This window comes from Apis mellifera, linkage group LG11 (assembly GCF_003254395.2).
Source record: "Apis mellifera strain DH4 linkage group LG11, Amel_HAv3.1, whole genome shotgun sequence".
NCBI classification, from domain to species: domain Eukaryota; kingdom Metazoa; phylum Arthropoda; class Insecta; order Hymenoptera; family Apidae; genus Apis; species Apis mellifera.
In genome coordinates, this window is record NC_037648.1 from 14,399,811 (window position 1) to 14,420,492 (window position 20,682).

Here is a 20,682-nt window from a genome sequence, read left to right on the forward strand (position 1 = left end):
ATACAATATAATAAAAGTTCTTAAAAATTGGACATATTTTAATTGAAAAAATTTAAACTTTATACTTAATAGGCTTGGATTTTTTAAACTTGTATTCTAATTTAATTTCACATTTTTAAATTCTCTTAAAACATATATATACATATTCAAGAAGTATGCAAAAAAATAAAGAGATTTCGAGCATGCATTGAAGCATAATGTGTCGTGGGACATTTCATGGATGCCTTTGGTGATGAGTACAGAACCGAAGGCAGGTGGCTCTTTATACCATAGCATGAGTTCAATGTGTTCAGTTTTGCTATGACCGTCGTCTGGTCACGAGACATCTCAGAGGTAGAACTCCTATTTTAAGTTCAACGCATTTGGTTTCTGTGTCAAAGAAGAAAGGATACTACAATGAAATTCCGAACATTTGTTGTGAGTTGACAAAATATCTTTTTTTTTATTTTTTATTTCTAAATATTATATGAATATTATTATTCATACTTGTGTTATATTTTTATCCACTAACAAAATTTTTATTTTTATATATATATATATATATATATATATATATTTTTAAATAATTTTTTATCATTCAACAAAAAATTGTTTTTATGTGCAATGACAATATTTTTTTAAATTATTTGTTTTCAATTTCAATAGACATTTTGATTGAACATAATCTCCATCGAAACAAATATATCTGATAATATGTCTGATTGGTGTGTGTGTATTACAAATCAAAACTAGAGAAAAAAATTATATAAATTTAATGTAAGTTGATGTTTATTATAGAAAGGTCCCGTATTCAGTAATCACAGGGAACCGGTATAAAGTAATACCGTTACACAAATGCGTAATAAACATCATGCGGGAAAAATATACTTTTTCGCCTTTTTTAATATCACAGATAAAAAAATTAGTTGAATTTTATTATGATTATTAATCAAACTGATGTATATTTTATGTACTTTGAAATTATTTGTTGATTTCAAGTGTCATCATTATTTTTATTTTTATTTTTATTTTTTTTTCTTGAATTCATTCTAAGATAAGATAATATTGATCAAAGTCAATATAATGTTCTTGTTAAAAATAAATAAATAAATAAATCAAGATTTCGCTATAATTTTTATCAATTTTTATCTTCTACAATTATAACATTTGATTTGATAAAAATTAATTAGATTAATTATTTATATTAGAATTAGATTTTTTCCTCTGAAAAAAAATTACTATTTTTCTCAAATTTTTTTCTATACAATTCAACCATAAAGAAAATTCACGATTACAATCGTAAAATCTCCATTGTATTTCTAATCATTCGGAATCGTTCTAACGCTAAACCTAAAAATCAAACGAATAATCTTGCAAGTTCAATTACAATTTCTACAGTCAAAATTAATAATTTTTTTTAGTAACTTGATTAATCATTAAAAGCTTGGATAATCTAATAATTGAACGTCACAATTTTTATCCTCGAAATTCCTGAAGATTAAAGAGCCGAAAGAATGCAATGATGACTAGTGATCGTGCACGCTTAGTGGGGCAGTCAGTATACAAGACTATAGTCTCGGGTATTAATAGTCCATGGAACGTGGACCGAGTACCGTTAAGGCCGAATACGATACACCTTGGTATCTTACTAACGGGGAATGTCTTGTAAGAGCGAAACGTGTAGAGCCGAGAGATCATTGACAGACGAGCTAGTTCGAACAACGCGATATTTATATCCCGTTGATCTCCGCTTCATATTCGAATAATGGTTCCCACTTGTTGCAGACGATAATTCGTTCGATCTACGAAATGTTGACATACCTTCCGTTTGTTTTAGGTTAAGTATTTTAATTCGGCCGCTGTAATGAGGTTAAGGTTAACTATGCCTCGTCTCGATTTTCACGATTTTTATAACGAATGAGAAAAGTGTTACGATTGAATTGAACGATGTAATTGAACGATTAGTGTAAAAAATACGACATGTATAAAGGAATAATATGACATAATGAATATCAAATTTATAGCTGATACTTTTGTGCCTTACGTGTCGTGCAAATGAGCATCCGGATACGAAACAAACGAAATCAAACGACGTCGATTCGACAACGGAATCTAATGAACCACCAGAAGGATATTACGCTTTTGTTAAATCACCAAATGCAGAACCGCCTAAAGTGAGGCCACCACCTTATATAGACAGCGATAAAGAGTGCTATGGTACGTGTTGTGTTGCGTTTTAACAAGCGTTGAAAATTACCGAAGAAATGATTAAGAAATAATTTTTTTCTATCGTTTCTTTATATATAAATCAACATTAGTACTTGAAAAATTAACGAAACAAAAATTTTAGATACCGGTAAACAGGGAAAAGGTTTCGTTTCTATACATAATATTTGTGGAGACCTTAACAAGGGTTATATTCCACGGAATCCTATGAATCAATATTTCAACGGTTCGTCATATCCTTTGTAAGTGTAAAATATAAAATTTTCGTAACAAATCTTAATTTCTCCGTATTACGTCTTTTGTTTTCTTATATATTTATTACATTTTTTTTTTCTTGTAGCGCACTATTGAAAAATCACACGCTCAAATTTTTGAGCAAAGCGTTGCCTATACTCAAAGCCGACGATTCATTACCGAAGGTGGCCACAGTTCACTCGTACTTCCAAAACTCGTTAGTAAACACGTAGAGACTTTAATTTCTCTCGTTTATTGTACATTTTATAAAACATTTTATATTTCTTTTTTTTTTTTTTCGAATATCAGTGTAGACACTGACGAGAAACGAAGCAGAAGCAAACGATCATCCGATTCAGAAAGCGCGTTAGACACTCTCAGAAATGGCCGTAAATTTTGCGAGAATGGTGGAGGAGTGTAAGTTGTCAAATATTAACAATCGTTAAATCGACCAAACAAACCAAATTCGTATCACCAACTATATATAATCTTCTGTTTGCGTTGAAGGGTTTGCATGCTGTACAAGGCTATACAAGGTGAGCCATTGGCTACGTCAGCAGCTGAGCGTCGTGACGAGCCCTCCACGCCCGAGTATCGTCAACGGACACCGCCACAAGAGAAACCAGAGTACACTGGCCCACCTACACCTTGCCCAGCCAAAGTGGAATACGCGACACCTGTGTTCGCCAAGAATTATCAAGGCGTTTGGCGTTATGTAGTTCAAATACCATACGAGGGTTATTTCACACAGACTATTGAAGTGACCAGATGCATGTAATACATACATTTGATTGAAATGTTGTAACTGTATATATATATATATATATATATATAACTGTATATTATAACTGTATAAATGTTATAATTGTTACTATTGATCATTGATATCTAACCATTTTTTACAGGCAATCAAGGTGTCATTATTTGGACGGTGGTTGCCTATCATCCCCAAGATGGACTAGCTTGCTAGTAGCGGAAATTTTCTATCCAGATACGTTTGTGGAAGAAAACCAAAACTCCAGGATCAATGGTCTAAGAGATGTTGCAGGCTCGCCGCCTCCTGTCCACGATTTTCAAAATTACCAACAATATTTGCAAAAGCGTGCAGGTGAAAACGAGGCTCGAAACAGTGGATCCCAGCATCATTGCGATGGTGTTGATGAGATGGGTTGTTTCCAGGTAATTAGAACAATTAGATTTTAAAGTAAGAAAGAAGTTGTTTCTTGACTCTTATATATTTATTTTTGATACAGGTAAGATTGTATTACGACTGGTTCCTGGTACCGGGAAGCTGCAAGTGTTGGCGTCCAGATTATTTCAACCGCTATGTCCGTCGAAGCGGATCTAACGTTGAATTGTGATAGAAGCTTTGTGTGTCAGATCGCATGGATGAGCAAAGGGACGCGTTCATGAAACTTAAATCGATAAACATATCGGATTTCGTTAAAAAATGCTTGCTATTTTGATCGTCGGTTGACCAAGTACAATTATTTTTAATAATTCTAATGATTATTGATTATTGAAATATATTGAATATGTTAATTATTGACGATATAATAATTCTAGTTAGTCTGAAAATTAACAAAATTTATTAGATCATGCATGTGTTATATATACGTGAAGAAATATTTTTTTTAATTCTATTAATGATAATTCGAGTTAATTTTTGATTAATCAAAGCGGATGGATGGATGGACGGGATATATTAGCTTTAATGTAATTGTATTAAATTCGCAGCATTGTGCAAGATTTAAAGACTGAAAAGAAATACCAATGTCATGAACGCAATAGGATTTGTACTTTTAGAAAAATTTGTAATACTTGCAATACTAATGTGTATTGTTTATTTAAATATTTCTTTTTTTTTAATTAATTAATTAATTCAAAGTTTCATAGAAAAGTATGAGATACATTTTTTTATAATTAATATAGATAATTCTCTTTTTTTACTGATCATAAGCTAACATTCCAGTAGTAACTAAAATTGAACGAATGCAAGGATAATTGAAAGATTTGTTATAAATAGAATCAAGACTTTTCAATGTTTTTAATGTTTTTGTATTATTTATATTGTTTATACTTGTTTCATTAAAAAAAATACAGGAATCGATACCGAAGATATTTTTATTAAAAATTCATGTTCATTCCATTTGTTTTAGAGTATTGTTGCATTATTTATTTTATATATATTTATTTTTGGATATGAATGAATATTTTTTGATTTAAAAATAAGGAAATTATTTACCTTTATCGCTGTATCAATTCGAAAATTGTATATTTTAATTTAATTTTCTCAAAGCGAATTTCATATTTATTTTTAAAAATATGAACAAACTTATAATCTGCTAAAAACCAGTTGTTTCGTATTTTAAAAGTCGATATATGAAACGATTCAAACGATTCGAATCAACATAAAATTATATTTTTCATCTCTCCTTTCAAAATACTTATTACATATGTTATTTACGTAATAATATTTATATGTCAATAAGTTGCAACGTACTCGGAAGATAACTATTAAAATATAACTACACTTCGTTTATTTAAGAAAAAAAAAATTATAAAATATTGAAATTATAATAATAAAAAAAATATATTCTCAGTGAGAATAGAGTGACATTAAAATGAATATAAATAATTGAACAAACCGTCTTATTTTGATTCTGCACTGTATTAATAGAATTTCCATATCCCATATTAAATCGATCGAATTCCTAACTTAGTTCCCCCCTCGATTAAAATAGATTAAAATTTGCTTTATGAAATTATAAAATGATCCGTTTCTGTATAGGTCATGGCTCAACTTTATTCTAGATCTTCCTTCCCTCTCTCGTCTCTCGTAAGCGTTTTACGCAACGCATTCAGTAATTGCACGTGTAATTCCTGCATTATTCTTATCTTAACCTCAACGAGTGTATAGTACATACCTACCAGATTAAAAAGAAGAAAATTCGGACAACGTCGTTTACAATTCCCTTCCGAGATTCGTAGACAACCGTGGTCGTTTACAATGTTACATACACTGTGTGTATAAGTATTGCTCGGTTGGATCAATACTTCGGTCGCTGAAAGACGAGGCGAGAGATAGTTGAAATGACGACAGTTAGAAAGAGAGAAAACCACATGGTATCTGTCGAGCATAGTTATCGATCGATTCCACTTGTTATGGGGACATTAAGTTAACAAAAATTAAAAGATTCGCATTGATTTTATTCCATTATTGAATACGAATAATAACGAACAATTCGAAAAACTATCTTATATAAACCGATTGACTTACTATTAAACTTTCCCTCGTACTACCCTTTCTTAATCCTGCATTAGTCTCCTCGCTTAAATAAATTTAACTCAAAAATTAATTTGAAAATCGAAGTTGATGTATTTTGAAAAATTTGTCATTTGATTTTCATTTGTCGATCAATTCTTTTTTTATTTAATTCAAATGTGGACTTAACCCTTACAATATTAATCGTCATTATGGTGAATCGGTAATATTTGCTGAAATCACTATGTAAAAGTATATATTATTTCTACTTAAAACTTAATACTTTGTAACTTAACTTTACATTTAACGTTTAACAATGATGCTATTAAACTTTTTATCATTTGGGCAAGATTTTTTTTTTCTTATTTTATTTTTATATTATTTTTTTTTTTTATTGTTGATGTAGATTTAATCAATCAAATCAATTGAAAAATCGATAATTCAATAATTCGATATTGTGTTTCAAGGAGATATCCAATAAAACAAATGAATCATATAACACGTATCATTCATTCTATTTGTATCATTCTATTCGAATAAAATATTTTTATATCTTTTTATATCTTTATCTAAATATTTTTTCACCTTGTAATTACTTATTGTACAAGTAATTATATTGAGTAAAAATTTTATAATTTTAAAATCAAATATATTTCCTTTGAATCTTTCTTGAATCAATGAAGCTATAATATATTCAATGTCCAAATCTAATTGATCGTTTGATCGTTCGATCAGAAACGATCGCCACGCGGATGTTTGAAAGATCGATAGAAACACCTACTCTGCGCCAAATACATTCTTCCACGTGATTCAGTGTAACGCGCATATGTATCATGATAGTATAGAAATGTATATATACATATTATATATTATATATATATATATATATACATATATGCGTGTACATATACATATACATACAAGTAGTGACAGCGTCGGCTGCTGCGCCAGCTGAAACGAAATAGTGGGGGTTATATATATAATGCGAACATAGACGGATCGCACAAGGGGAATGCAACGAGGGAACAGTTCAGTGTTAACCGACGGAGGAGTGTCGTTTCATCGTCGTTTTGTCGGATCTTTCCGTCAGGTGTATTGTTTCCTTTTTTTTTTTCGCTGACAGAACACAATTGAAATGTACAATAGATAAATATGCAATTAGGAAGGTAATTAAATAGACTATAATGTTATCAAGAACATCGAAACGGTTTGTCATTAAAACTGAAAACTGATCGGTCTATTTTGCGCACGACATGTGGCCAACGTTTCAAAACGGTTCGAGACTTCTCGCTAAAAATACATTTGCCAAACGATCAAAGTGCTGCAGATTAGTGAAAGAAAGAATCAGTGATGTTTTATAATACAGATCATCCTCGTGCCAGTGGCAATATGCTTCCGTCACCCGGTCTTTCGAACGTAATCGTAATACAATGAAAATTCATGAAAATCGATTCCAGGGAGCGATCTCTTGGTTATTCATATGTTCTAAAATTCTCATGATTGTCTGTCAATTTGTTATCCGCATCGGAAAGGAAAACAAACACGATTCGACGAAACATCATTTAACAGCAATGGAATCCGTTGCAGTTGTTAAATGGATTTGCTCTTTATTAATATATTGAAGGCGTAAATTTGTATCGAAATATGGACAAGACAGTTGTTAAAAATCATGAAGCAACAACATTTGATATATCATACATTCTATGGTTTGGTATACAAGTGTATCGCGAATAGAATAATCACCGATCGTGAAAAATCACTAATTTCGAATTTTAATGGAAATTTACCGTCATCATATCACCGAAACGTTACAGTGTCATAGCTACCGTGGTATTATTCCTTATATTGTAAAAAAAAAAAAAAAAAAAAACGCGCGAACACTTAAAATGTGCGACAAACTATTTTCTATACAAATTACGTAAAGAAAGAGAACCATTACAACTCATGAAAGGAGTATGAACACCGTTTATCAGGTAAGTTTTAGTCTACTTTTTGTCTAAGATAAATAATAGGGACATTCAGAGTTGATTGGATTAATAGCGTATATGTATATAATTAATCGATTGCAGAAGGTTATAATGTAGGAATTATATTCCCCATTTAATTTTTATATAAAAATTAATAAGCAAATTAAGAAAAATTGATAAAATCATTCCAAGCAGATTGTGCGCATTTTCGTAATTCGTATCGATTGAAAAAGGAGGGAAAACATTAGATATAGTCAAAATATATTTTGAATCTAGATAAAGTTTTTCCGTTAGAACAAAAGACGTGTATCGAAAAAGAAACCGGTGTCAAGTGGCGCCACTAAATAGAAAGAATTTACCAAAGGAGAATTTTAGAGAATTGCAGCTTTATGTGACCTATTTTTACACCTAACCAAACTTCATATTGCACACTACATCAATTATAACAAGTACATATTATTATGATTAGAAAGCTGATAAAAAGAAATATCTAATCGATTTTATATCATATTTTACATAATAAAAAGTATTCTCTTATCTGAAAAAATTATAAAATTAACATATATACATATTTTCATCATTGAAATGGATATATTTATAAATTAAATCATATGATATCCCTTCTCGAGAAAAATAAACAAGACACGTCAGGATCGAATAAAATAGGAATTTCACATAACATTGATGTAGAAATATGAAATAAGGATTATGATCAAGAATCATGATCAACCAGTGTACCGCCAGAATTTAAAAGTGTAAAGTCACCAAAGGTTCGAGATCATCAAAGGTTGAATTAGATGGTACGAGTAGAGTATGTCTCTTGTCTCTGTGCCGTCCCGCTAGCCAACTTTCCAGCCACGAGTACGTCTATCATGGCGCTAAATTAAGTCTAATCGATCCTTTAGTAGACTATTTGCAATTCTCTAATTCAATTATGTAATGTCGCACATGTTGAAATTTCACAATTTCGTAACATGTTTTAACATTTTAATTATTGATTGTTTTACTTTTATATTCTTTATTATTATTCCCTTTTTTTAATATTTATTTTTTTTTCATTATATATATTTTTTGTTTAATTTTGCTTAATTTTATATATATATATATTTTTATTTTTTCAATTATACGTATGCTTATTAATTAAGCTAATTAACTTTGTTAGTTAAATATTAAGCGAGTGTTTTTCGTATATAAAAGATATGAATCACAATACACCAAAACCAGTCAAGTGATATATACTTGATTTGAAACATAAGCAAATATATATATTTTTCTCTGTTTTGTTATCAATCGTGTTACCATTCTGGCGCGAAAATTTATTGAATCGCTATCATTATTTTATTTGAAGAGAGGTATATATGTAATTAAGCATATTTAAAAAAGTGATTTATTAAAATATTGCGTAACGATGCGTAAGAAATTTTCATTTTTTTTTTTTCAGCTAAAATCTTTCTCGAAGAAATAAAATTCTCTAAAAAATTTTAAGCATATTTTCAATACAATTTTGTCTCGAAATATTTTTCACAAGATTACAAAATCTATAATTTTATCTATATTTTTAACAAAATTTAAAAAAAAAAACTTTAAGAATTGATTTCACTCCTTCAAAGCTTCACGTATAATCATGCTTGTACAAAAACAAAATTTTTATTAACAATTTAATTTTTATATAACAATCATTTGTTCATTTTTTTTTTGATAATTGCAGACATTTATATTTTATTTTTCAACTATTATAAAAAACAAAAAAATACGAAACAATATTCAGTTTGTGAAATACCTGTTATATTCCAGTAATGAATTAATATTAATAAATAAAGGTTAGAATAATTATCTTTAATATATTTGAATATATGCACAAAAGGCAAAATTGAAAAATAAAACTCTTGTCTCTTGTATGAAGTAATTTTTTTTTTTTTTCATAAATTTTAACGAATCGTAATTCATTTCATAGATAAAATTTACAAAAAAAAAAATTTCACGCACGAAGATCATTTTCGTTCTCGTCTCAAATTCGAAGTGCGTTGTAGCAAATCTACTAACTTTCATCAAAATAGTATCACATTACAATGAATAAATGAGTAACAAGCTTACGCATTATTTTTTTCTTCATTTTATTTAATCCATTTATTCAAACGAAATAACATCTCTTAAATATTTTAATTATTTCTTTAAAATTTATTGTTAATTCTAAATTCTCTTCTCTATTATATTCTCTTTTATTCTCAGATATATCCTGTTCACGATATAAAAAATCGATCGATATTTCGTTCATTTCTTTTTTTCGCGTTTCTTTAAAATTTGATTCGAAGTTGGACAAAGTAAAATAATAATAGCGGGGAAAACTTTTACACGTTTATTAGAAATATTTTTTGCCTTTCCAATAAAATCGTAGCGTTCGTAGATCTCGATCGAACGTTCGAGTAATTAACAAATGTTTCTCTCCTCAAACACAGACGACAGATCTCCGCGCTTTGTCAACACACACACACAGTTTTTTTTCACGATTGTGTGCCTTTTATTTCCTTTTTTTTTTTTTTTTTTATCATCGATGATATATATATATTTCGAGCAAATAAATTAATATTTGACTAATTTTCCGTCATCATTAAGAAATTTATGCTTATGTTGAAAGATAAATTTTTCTATTTGCACTCGTTCTCTCTTATCGTTCGACGAGTGTAAGATAATGGAGGAACATGTTGCTTTCGATATTATTTCCAGTTGTCAAAAAATATATTTTATTCTATTATTGATCAGTAATGTGTAATCATCATCTTCTTGTAATGTAATTTTTCTCTTCCATACTTGTGAATTTATTAATATTAGAATATTAATAATAAAGTTATATTATTATATCAAGAAAAAGTAAGGAGTGAAAAAAAAATAATAATAACAATTGAGAGATCTATGAAAATAGTTTCTAATTGTACGAGTGATCGAGTCTGTTTGGAAGAAGAAAAAAAGAAAAAAAAAATTACATAAGAATAGAATTAAAAAATAAAATATCTAAGTCACTTTTATGGGGTAGGTTATTATTAATTTATTAAACATAAATTATTTTTTGTGTACAATGATAAGATTATCACAAAGATAAAAGCAATAAATAAAATATGATATATTATAAAATGATGATAAAAAATAAATATTTAATGTAAAATAAAATTCTTATCGTATAAAAAATGTATATATATATATATAAATCGACATTTTTAAAAATTGAAACACTAGCAATTTTCTAGATCTAGATAAAATACTCTAGATATCTAAATTTCCGGTTTTTAATTTAAAAAAAAAATGTTATCTATTATGTATAGTTATCAGTTCGAAGAAAATTTATAAATCATTATTAGAAGTATCGAAATAAATAATAAATGGAATGTTATTTATTTAAAAGAAAAATCTATTCTCTAAGAAATATCTGGTGTAATAAAAAATTATATAAATGATTCCTTTCTTTTCAATTTTTTTTTTTTATTATATTTAACTCATCGATAATCATGTAAAATATATTCTTAATTAAAAAATATTGATGAACACGAAATCACGATAATGTTTGGGATTCGACGGGGGGGAAATATGTGAAACGTTACAATTTCATAATCGTTAGAGGAAGAGGCAAATGTCACGTATTTCACGTATTAAAATTAATCACGCGACGATTTTTCAAAATCTCATCTGCATAAAGAAGTATATAGTACGTATCGCAGGAAGCGCATATCTTATCGTTTCCGTCTTATAAAAGCTTTAATGCACGAGGATGTTATATTTCCTAATTTTACTCTCATTCGTTTGCGAAGTGAGCAATTTTTGAAAGAAAGAAGAAAGGAGGATAGTTTCGATGAACTTCATTATTTGTCCAAACGTATATATGTATATACCGCTTGAGATAATTTCAAAATTATTAACTTGTATCATTATTAACTCGGTTTAGAGGTAAATATCATGGCGACAATATTCCTTCTCTTCTTCTTTTTCTTCTTCTTTTTCTAATTCTGTAATCCTGCAAGCACAAGTATCAACGAGGAATATGTGTCAAATCTATCTGTCATATATATTAATTATCGTCCTCTTACCTTTCAGGTTCAGGTATAATGAAGTCATCTATGAAAATGGGGGTGATAGCCTTAATAGGTCTGTTCGTGGTGTTTTACCAATACCATTTGTCAACGAGCGTACGATTCGATCAGATCGCAGATTTCAACACGGGTGGATCAGCGGAAGACGGCCCTGTTTTATCACAGGAAGAAGTAGAACGCTACGTAAGGACGTCTAAATTCAAGGAAGAAATGGTAAATCATGAAAAACATCGATCGTTCGCGATTTCAAACACTGCCCTCTGTCTGTAGATCAAAAGCGCTGTGCATAAAGTTCAAGAGATGAACGGGCTCAGCCCAGACATAACCTCGATGTTGGTACAACAGTTGACGAATTATTTGCACAAGGATATTCTCGAGTTAACCGAGAATAATTCGAAGAATGAGCAAAACGTATCGTTGAACGAGGAGAGGCGAAGAGAATCGTCGACGAATTCGGATAATATCCCGGAACCGTTGTATATAATCACGCCGACGTATCGTCGGCCAGAACAAATACCGGAACTCACCAGGATGTCGCATACTTTAATGTTGGTAAAGAATGTTCACTGGCTCGTTATCGAGGACGCGAGAGTCGCCACTAAACAAGTCACGAGGTTGCTGAAACGAACAGGATTGAAGTTCGAGCATCTGACTGGTAAATTCAATAGATTGGAAATTAAAACTTAGGAATTTGCTAATTAAAATGGCGTTAATTAGATCTAATTAAGTGCGAGTAAGATCAATTTTGGGAACGATCCTATTTTCTTTGTCTGTTATATATTTAAGAATAATTATTTTAATATTGATTTTTATTATTTTATAATATTTTTCTTCAAAATAATCAAAGGAAAGCAATTTCGAAATCTTAAACACGCCACAGTCGGTATGTATGAATAGTATAATAGATGAAAATTAATCTCGTTGATCGATAACCGTATTGCCAGAAAATTAATTGAAACAACCGCAAAGGTCTTGATGAAAAAGCTTCATATTGATTTTGTTAGTCAGGCCATTCCGTGTTTAATATGTAGTTGTGATACTCGGCCATGCTTTTACAAACATGGAATCATATTGACATTTATGCAAATTGATGTGTATATATATATATATTGAATTGTATTATAGTGTTTTGTGTTTTTTCCAGCTCCGATGCCTGAAAAGTACAAGCAGAAAAAGGGTGCCAAACCACGAGGCGTGTCTAATCGGAATCGTGGCTTACAATGGATCAGAGCAAATGCAACTAATGGCGTCTTCTATTTCGCCGATGATGACAATACCTATGATATAGCACTCTTCGACGAAGTATTATTTTTGCAGATATATTCTTATTACACGATAAAGTTCTTTAAATTATAAAGGACTGTGAGAAATATAATTAATATAATTTTACGTATACTAAAAAAAAAAAAAAAAAAAAAAAAAAAGGAAACGAAACATATTTATAAATTGCTTGAAATTTGTTTGCTTTTATCGTCATAAAACGTAGCATAAAATTATATCGCTTACTTTAGATAACGTTATTTAATTGTGACTATACTTAAATAATTAAACATAGTTAAATTATATATTTTAGATACGTAAAACGAAACGAGTGTCCATGTTTCCTGTCGGTTTATGCACCAAATTTGGCTTAAGCTCGCCAATTATTAAAAACGAAAAATTCGTGGGATTTTACGATGGATGGATCGCCGGTCGGAAATTCCCAGTCGATATGGCAGGTTTCGCTGTGAACGTGAAGTTCCTGCTTCAAAGGCCAAATGCCTCGATGCCGTTCAAAGCTGGATACGAGGAAGATGGATTTTTAAAAAGTTTGGCACCGTTCGAACCGAAAGAGATTGAATTCTTGGCCGATAATTGCACCAAGGTACTCGCTTGGCATACGCAGACAAAAAAGAACGAACCAAGTGCGCCCCTTGATACGAAACTGTACGGTGAAACGAACCTAGTTAAATTAAAACAACAAATAGTATGATGTTAAGTCGATAACGACTGCATTTTCGAGTTCGATCTAATTTTAATGATTAATAAGTACGAAACAAAGTGATTCAGTGCCTGAAGTATTGTAAAGTACGATTGGCGTAGTAATGATTTTTTTTTTTTCTAATTTTTTTACTGTTTAAGATCTCCATAGGAAATGTTGTAGATAAATGATCTTCATAATGTTGTTGTTTTTTTTTTTTAAGCTTGTTATTAATCTTGAGCAATTGAATCTGGGGGAAAAAAATATGAATTTCTTTTATTAGCTTAAAATTTTTTAAATAAATTAAGAAAAAAAGAATTGAAATTGATCTAATCTTGTTATGGAAGTATGTTTCTGTATAATATAGTGATATTTTACATATAATATATTTAATTAATATTAAAACTTTAGTTGTTACAGTAATTACTTAATAAAATGAAGACCAATTAGCGCGGGAAAAGTGATTCAATTGAAAGTTATTCGATGCGATAATATTATGATAAGAAAAAAAAAATTTATATCAGAGAAAAAATTTTATTGCTCAGTATAACTTCTTGCATCATTCTTGCAACTTCTTCCATTTTATTTTATAAAGTTAGTCGTTTTCCATTTATTGTAGCTTCGCAACTACGCATTTATTTTGTATCTGATTAATGAATCAACTGCTTCTTTAAAAATCACACATCGAATATTCATTAAGTTTTTAATGTAACAAAGTGAATACAAATTACCTTTTGTACTTATTCTTACATAAGTATCGTTTTAAATTATATTTTTGTCAAATATTTACGAATTTACCATGCGAAATAGCGAGTAGGAAATTATTTTATTTACTCTGTTTTTATAATTAGATCCGTTTTTATTGTTTCTTTAATATTATTATTTCATGTTACTTCTTGTTATTTTTAAGAAAGAAAATTGAAAATTATCTGTGCATAGTATATAATATTAAGTGAACAAAAAAAAAAAAAAAAAAGAAGAAGAAGACGATGACAAAATATTATGTGCACTGGTTTTTAATAGTAAAGTAAATAATATCATAAAATTAAGATTATCGCAATTTGCAATAAAAAAAAAGATTTCAATCATCAAATTTGATATCATATCGAATGCATGCGTAGATAGGGGAAAAAAAATGAAATGCAACAAAGCGTTTTTCAAAAGATCTATAACAAAATCTTACGAATAAATATTAATTTATACGACTTTTAAATATATTTATTTTAAGAAAAACAGATCTTTTGAAGTTGCATCTCAATATGCAATGATTATTAATTATCAAAATAATACAGATGAATATAGAAAATAATAATCTGAAACAAATTTTTTAATTATCAAATAATCTTTTTCAAATTTCTTTGCTTTTATTTATTCAAGAAGAATAATTTTAAATTTTGCACGCATCCAAAATATTATTATCTAGTCCAGCAATATCAAAATAAAGATTAAAATTATAAAGAATGGCATGTTGAACGAATATAATTATATATGTTATTTTTTTTTTTTTTTTTTTTAGAATTTATAAGATTAACAAATTTATTTTTTAATTTGTTCAATATCGATGATTCTTACAAAATTAATTACAAATATTCTTATATTAGTAAGAATTTGTCGATATATATATATATATATATATATATATATATATATATATACATAATTTTGTAAAAATGTTGACGGGCACAACGTGTATAAATTATAAATTTCAGTTTGCAGTTTTCTGCAATTTGCCCGTATTCTAATTAAGCTGAAATATCGTGAAAGCAATAAACTTGTTGTTAGAAAATGTTGGCTTCGTACCAATTATGTCTTTGCATCAGTATTAATAACTTTAACAATCATAAAAAATAAATGAAACATTTAATCATATAGTAAAATAAAAAAAAAAAAAATAAAAACAGCTTTAAATTAGAGATCATGATTTTGAATATATATAAAAATGCACGGAAAACATTTTAATTAAAGATCCGTGTTCTTAATACATGTGTAGACTGATTATAAAATATACGCTCCTAAAAAATTTTTTATTCTTGAAAATAAAAAAATTTTGAGTCTCTATTACTTCTTGAGTTATATTCTCTTAATATAAAATCGAAATTTCTGACAATAAAAATTTTTGTCCGAATTTACAATTTTGTATCATGAAAATATAATTGAAAAAAGAAAAAAAAAAAATGAGACGTGAGATTTTTATCAAATTCACAAGATACCGTAATATAGGCAAGAATTTTTTACCAAATTTTATAGATTTATACAAGAAAATTATTTGAAATTCCATTTTTGAGTTGCGAGTGTTAAAAATACAGAAATTTTAAAGCTTAATATTCAATATTGCGTTTTCAGCATAATGGGAAGTATTCTCGCACAATGCTGCTTTTTATGTCATTATGAATACCTCATACATTCTATATATTATATATCCTATTATCAAGTCCCGGAGCTTCAGCATCCATCTGCAAAATATTGCCAATAATATTAAACTTTTCTATTTACTTTTTCGTTTAACTTATGAGCAAAATGTATTATCAGAATTATAAAGAATAAATTCGATAAGAAATCTTCGATAGCATCGTTTTTCGGTAAAATGCTTAAAAATTTTTTTATATCTCACGACATTATATCAAAATATATTATGTTTTGCAATATTTGACAAGATACATTGTAAAACCGAGAATGTAATATCTATATTTTTTACATTAAAGATTAAGATGCATTGCAATTTTGAAAGAGAAATAATGAAAGTGTTTTCCATTGATATCCTATTCATTTGCGATCATGTGCCAAAACATAGAGAAGGAAAGCAAATAGTGAACGGAAAAAAAATTGGAGAATCAACACTATCTTTAAAATAAATGAAATTAATATAGATAAAGAGAGCAATATTGTACGAAGAGAATAAAGATAGCGTAAAAAAAATTGAAATCAATGCCATCTTCAAAGTGTTATAAATAAAACACATAAAAAGACAGAAAATAATAGACAAAGAAAACAAAGATAGAAATAGAACAAGAATTGACAGTTAACGCTATCTTTTAACTATCAAAGATATCTTTTTAAAGACAGAATAAAGTAACATAAGATTTAAGAATCAGTATTATTTTTTGAGTACTTTTGAAAAAAAACATTTTTAATATTCAAGAGATAGTAATATCAATCAATTCTCTATTCTTTTTCTAATAATATTATTCTTTTTATCTATGACATCACAAATATATAATTTTTCGTATATTTTGTGTTTCTATTAAATTATAGCTTCTACAGTTTGTCCGCGAGATAGCGCCATTAATACTAAATTCATTATTTAATTTCTTTTTTAACTTATGAACATAAAATATCCAATTAACAATTTAAAAAAAAGAAGAAATAAAGCGACAATTTATTAACTTAAAAATACTAATTTAAGAAATATTGTAAATAAAATTGTATATGAATGTTTCGAAATGAGAAATTCACAAAAGTATTAAAACTGGAAAAAAAAATTTCTTAGAAGAAGAATATATTGAAAAATATATTTATATATTAAAAAGTGATACAAAAATTAAAGTTTAATTTCATTTATTATTAAATTATATATATATATATTATTATTATATATTATTTATTATTAAATTATATATATATATATATAATTTAAATACGTGAGAAATAAAGAAATCTCTTTTAAACAGCTAATGTTTAAAAATATTTTAAATTTTATTTTATTGCCGCGTTTGAATTACATATATTTCCTTTGATTCAATATTTCAATAATTCACTGTGCTACGTCAACTTGTCAAACTTGTGACGTCACTATATTGTAAAAAATTATTTTTCTATAACTTCCGTTAAGCAATTTCTTTTAAATTCCTATTTATTAGAAAATATACTTTTAGTTCAAGTATCATTACCTATATATCATATAAATAAAATTGTCGATATCTATAGGATACGATTCCACGAAAGTTTAGGTAAGCTCTAAAATCTTCTTGTAGCGTAAATAACTTTATATAGAGTTGCAATAGTTACATCAAAACGGTTTCTTTGCCATTGTTCGCAGCAAGTGCTTCCGTTGAACATCGCTAAATTTGTTTTTTTTTTTCATTAAGTTCTAAGGTTTGTCAGAATGATTATCAGACATTATTTTTTTCATTTTAATAATATTTAATTCAAATCATTTTTTAATTATAGATTTTTGTATCCAGTGATTGTTTTACATCGAACCAACCAAAATGAGTTACGGTTATCAAGTAAGTATATTTACTTTCTCTTTTTTATTATAAATTTTTTTGTAATATTATACATTTTTATATTTCGTAACAAATTGAAATATTTGTAAATGAGATATTTTCAATGAAAAAATATTATAAAAATAGGTCTCATGGATAGATTTCATTTTTCTTAATATGCAGTAATCTTATATACAATGTAATATACATTTTTGATGCAATTTTATTCAAAATTCTTTTTTATTTGAAATAACTAAGACCTGCATTCCTTCTATTTACCTTTTTTCCAAGTACCTTTTTTTCAGAGTATATATAAAAATTTGATTGTAACATTTTCTATTTGTACTCTGACTATCAAAGGGACCACCACCACCAGTGATTCCTGGAAATGTAAAACCACCAACATCATTTGGGGTTCCACCTGGCACACCCTCTGCCCCCGGTGCTCCGCCTTATTCTCAAAGTGGCAATATAGGCTTTACAAATATTCCTCCTGTATCTTTTGGAATGCCACAGCCTTATTCTTCTCAAGTCTTAACTCCTTATCCAACACAACCTTGTCATCCTATACCTAATCAATATCCTCAATATCCTCCTCCAACTCCAGAAACTCCTCAAATGCCTTTTATGCAAAAATCCTCTTATTCTCCACAAATGCAGCAATCATATCTAAATCAATCTACAATATATCCACAACAGCAAAATTATAATTATCCAAATCTTCAAACTATGTCAGATTCAAAAGAATGTTTTAATACATCTTCTCCTTATACCTTTGGTCCCAATGTTTATTCAAATAATTCAAGCTCCTATCAAGGCGGAAGCTATCCTGGGGGGCAGGGTGCAGGATTCTATTCTCCACACAAGGATAGATCTTATCAAGCTCATCCAGCCCCAGCCCCCCGGAGAAATCAGTTTGCGCCTAAGGTGAGATTAAATGAAGATATATATATATATATAAAAGGCTATATTTTTTAAATATTAAATGTATTTTATTCAGTACTTCCTTATTAAAAATATTGTATATGATTTGTTTTTTGGGTTACAGTTATCTCCTACAGTCGTATCATATAATGATTTTGATGCCAGAGCAGATGCAGAAATTTTAAGAAAAGCAATGAAAGGTTTTGGTACAGATGAAAAGGCTATTATTAATGTACTTGCCAATCGTAGTAATCTACAGCGCCAAGAAATTGCTGTTCAATTTAAGACTTTATATGGGAAGGTAAAAAATTAAAATTTAATATAAAATATAGAAGAACAATTATTAAAAATTAATTAAAATTTTTTTAATAATAAAAAAGGATCTTATAAAAGATTTAAAGTCCGAATTATCGGGTAATTTCGAAAAATTAATTCTTGCTATGATGATGCCATTACCGCAATTTTATGCCAAAGAATTGCATGATGCAATGGCAGGTATTGGTACCGACGAATGCGTTCTTATCGAAGTATTGTGTACTATGTCTAATCATGAGATTTGTGTGATTAAACAAGCTTATGAAGCAAGTAAGTTTTGTTTGAGATAATATAATATTACAGATTATATAATATTACAAATTCTTTATTAAAAATTTTCAATATTTTTTTTCATTTAGTGTATGGAAAAACATTAGAGGATGATTTAAGAGATGATACTTCTGGAAATTTTAAGCGATTAATGGTATCATTATGTTGTGCTAATAGAGATGAATCATTTGATGTGAATCCTGCATCTGCTATAGAAGATGCAAAAGAGCTTCTTAGAGCTGGTAATTTTTGTAATAATATAAATATTTCATGATATTTCTAAAATCTTTAAAATTATCACTTTGATTTTTCATTTTAGGTGAACTTCGTTTTGGAACTGATGAATCAGTATTTAATTCAATACTTGTTCAAAGAAATGTACCACAACTGAAACAAATATTTGAAGAATATGAAAATATTACTGGTAACAACATTGAAACTGCAATTAAAAACGAGTTTTCGGGTGATATTAAGAAAGGTCTTTTAGCAATTGGTAAATAACAAATATTATATTATTTTACACATATATTTTTAAAATTATATATTAATGCAAAATTAATTTATAGTGGAATGCGTTAAAGATAGAGCAGGTTTCTTTGCTGAACAATTATATAAAAGCATGAAAGGTCTTGGTACAGACGATGATCGTTTAATCAGATTGGTTGTTACTCGTTGTGAAATAGACATGGGAGAAATCAAAGAAATATTTAGACAGCGATATAATGAATCGCTAGAAGATTTTATTTCCGTTAGTATATTTGATAGAATAATATAATATAAAAAAATAAAAAATTAAATCTAATGATCATATTTTTACAGGGTGATTGTTCTGGTCATTACAAGAAATGTCTTCTAGCACTCATTTCTTAAAACTATTAACAGAAGTTATATTTGGTTCCATTTAATGACTTTTTCAAATATTTTATTATTATTATATATTTGTTTATATATTCTTGATTGCTTAATATGTTGATGTAAATGAATGATATATTGAAATATTATAATTTACATAAAAACTTTTAATTACAATTTTAATTACATAAAAAAACTTATAAAAGTTTGCATATATTATAATATAAGGTATAAGGTAAAGCTTTATATGATGAATCTCAAATCTTTACATTACATTGTTAAAAATTGAAATATAAAAATATTATTTAATTACAAATCTACAATAAAATATTTAAAAATGGAAAAATATTGACAATAAAATGATGACTATATAGTATTTTAATATTTATAAAATATATTGTTATCA

General features: G+C 27.9%; 3 protein-coding genes and 1 long non-coding RNA gene across 16 annotated transcripts; 3 read left to right on the forward strand and 1 right to left on the reverse strand.

Moving 5' to 3' along the window:
- Positions 1–176: 176 nt before the first annotated feature.
- LOC408317 lies at positions 177–4,553 on the forward strand. Its single transcript, XM_391869.7, has 8 exons — positions 177–417; positions 2,004–2,196; positions 2,330–2,447; positions 2,546–2,656; positions 2,749–2,856; positions 2,947–3,213; positions 3,345–3,618; positions 3,693–4,553. Exons 1-8 carry the CDS (start codon positions 397–399, stop codon positions 3,798–3,800), a joined length of 1,200 nt encoding a protein of 399 aa, XP_391869.3. The 5' UTR covers positions 177–396; the 3' UTR covers positions 3,801–4,553.
- On the reverse strand, positions 3,690–5,776 carry LOC113219128. The gene is made up of 2 exons (XR_003305778.1): positions 5,367–5,776; positions 3,690–3,854 (listed from the first exon to the last, which is right to left on the reverse strand). It is a non-coding gene; the product is annotated as an uncharacterized LOC113219128 (long non-coding RNA).
- A 921-nt stretch (positions 5,777–6,697) lies between these two features.
- LOC411457 (galactosylgalactosylxylosylprotein 3-beta-glucuronosyltransferase P) lies at positions 6,698–14,787 on the forward strand. Of its 7 annotated transcripts, none has more exons than XM_006566582.3 (5): positions 6,698–7,677; positions 11,755–11,933; positions 12,021–12,405; positions 12,895–13,052; positions 13,324–14,787. In XM_006566582.3, the coding sequence occupies exons 2-5, from the start codon at positions 11,766–11,768 to the stop codon at positions 13,720–13,722; spliced, it is 1,110 nt and encodes a 369-aa protein (XP_006566645.1). In that variant the 5' UTR covers positions 6,698–7,677; positions 11,755–11,765; the 3' UTR covers positions 13,723–14,787. The 7 variants fall into 7 exon arrangements, with proteins under 7 accessions (XP_006566645.1, XP_006566646.1, XP_006566644.1 ...); XM_006566583.3 differs by having other exon boundaries at positions 6,698–6,870; XM_006566581.3 differs by having other exon boundaries at positions 6,699–6,870; positions 11,755–11,963.
- A 2,713-nt stretch (positions 14,788–17,500) lies between these two features.
- Positions 17,501–20,447, forward strand: LOC409068 (annexin B11). 7 transcript variants are annotated; one of them, XM_026444060.1, is made up of 10 exons: positions 17,501–17,657; positions 17,796–17,802; positions 17,878–17,936; positions 18,276–18,842; positions 18,964–19,140; positions 19,220–19,424; positions 19,514–19,666; positions 19,744–19,917; positions 19,991–20,172; positions 20,244–20,447. In XM_026444060.1, the coding sequence occupies exons 3-10, from the start codon at positions 17,919–17,921 to the stop codon at positions 20,292–20,294; spliced, it is 1,527 nt and encodes a 508-aa protein (XP_026299845.1). In that variant the 5' UTR covers positions 17,501–17,657; positions 17,796–17,802; positions 17,878–17,918; the 3' UTR covers positions 20,295–20,447. The 7 variants fall into 7 exon arrangements, with proteins under 7 accessions (XP_026299845.1, XP_006566649.2, XP_006566651.1 ...); XM_623346.6 differs by having other exon boundaries at positions 17,526–17,657; positions 17,747–17,802; XM_006566586.3 differs by lacking the exon at positions 17,796–17,802 and having other exon boundaries at positions 17,506–17,657.
- The last annotated feature ends 235 nt before the right edge of the window (positions 20,448–20,682 follow it).

What these genes read in the sequence shown, in the direction of transcription:
- LOC411457 (XM_006566581.3), top strand. Translation starts at nt 11,766, where the DNA reads ATGAAGTCATCTATGAAAATGGGGGTGATAGCCTTAATAGGTCTGTTC. An exon ending in CTAAATTCAAGGAAGAAATG is followed by an intron (nt 11,964 to 12,020) that starts GTAAATCATGAA and finishes CTCTGTCTGTAG; the next exon opens with ATCAAAAGCGCTGTGCATAA. An exon ending in ATATAGCACTCTTCGACGAA is followed by an intron (nt 13,053 to 13,323) that starts GTATTATTTTTG and finishes TATATATTTTAG; the next exon opens with ATACGTAAAACGAAACGAGT.
- LOC409068 (XM_026444060.1), top strand. An exon ending in TTAAGACTTTATATGGGAAG is followed by an intron (nt 19,141 to 19,219) that starts GTAAAAAATTAA and finishes ATAATAAAAAAG; the next exon opens with GATCTTATAAAAGATTTAAA. An exon ending in AAAAGAGCTTCTTAGAGCTG is followed by an intron (nt 19,667 to 19,743) that starts GTAATTTTTGTA and finishes TTTTCATTTTAG; the next exon opens with GTGAACTTCGTTTTGGAACT.
- LOC408317 (XM_391869.7), top strand. Translation starts at nt 397, where the DNA reads ATGAAATTCCGAACATTTGTT. An exon ending in TGAAATTCCGAACATTTGTT is followed by an intron (nt 418 to 2,003) that starts GTGAGTTGACAA and finishes TCAAATTTATAG; the next exon opens with CTGATACTTTTGTGCCTTAC. An exon ending in TGCGAGAATGGTGGAGGAGT is followed by an intron (nt 2,857 to 2,946) that starts GTAAGTTGTCAA and finishes TTTGCGTTGAAG; the next exon opens with GGTTTGCATGCTGTACAAGG.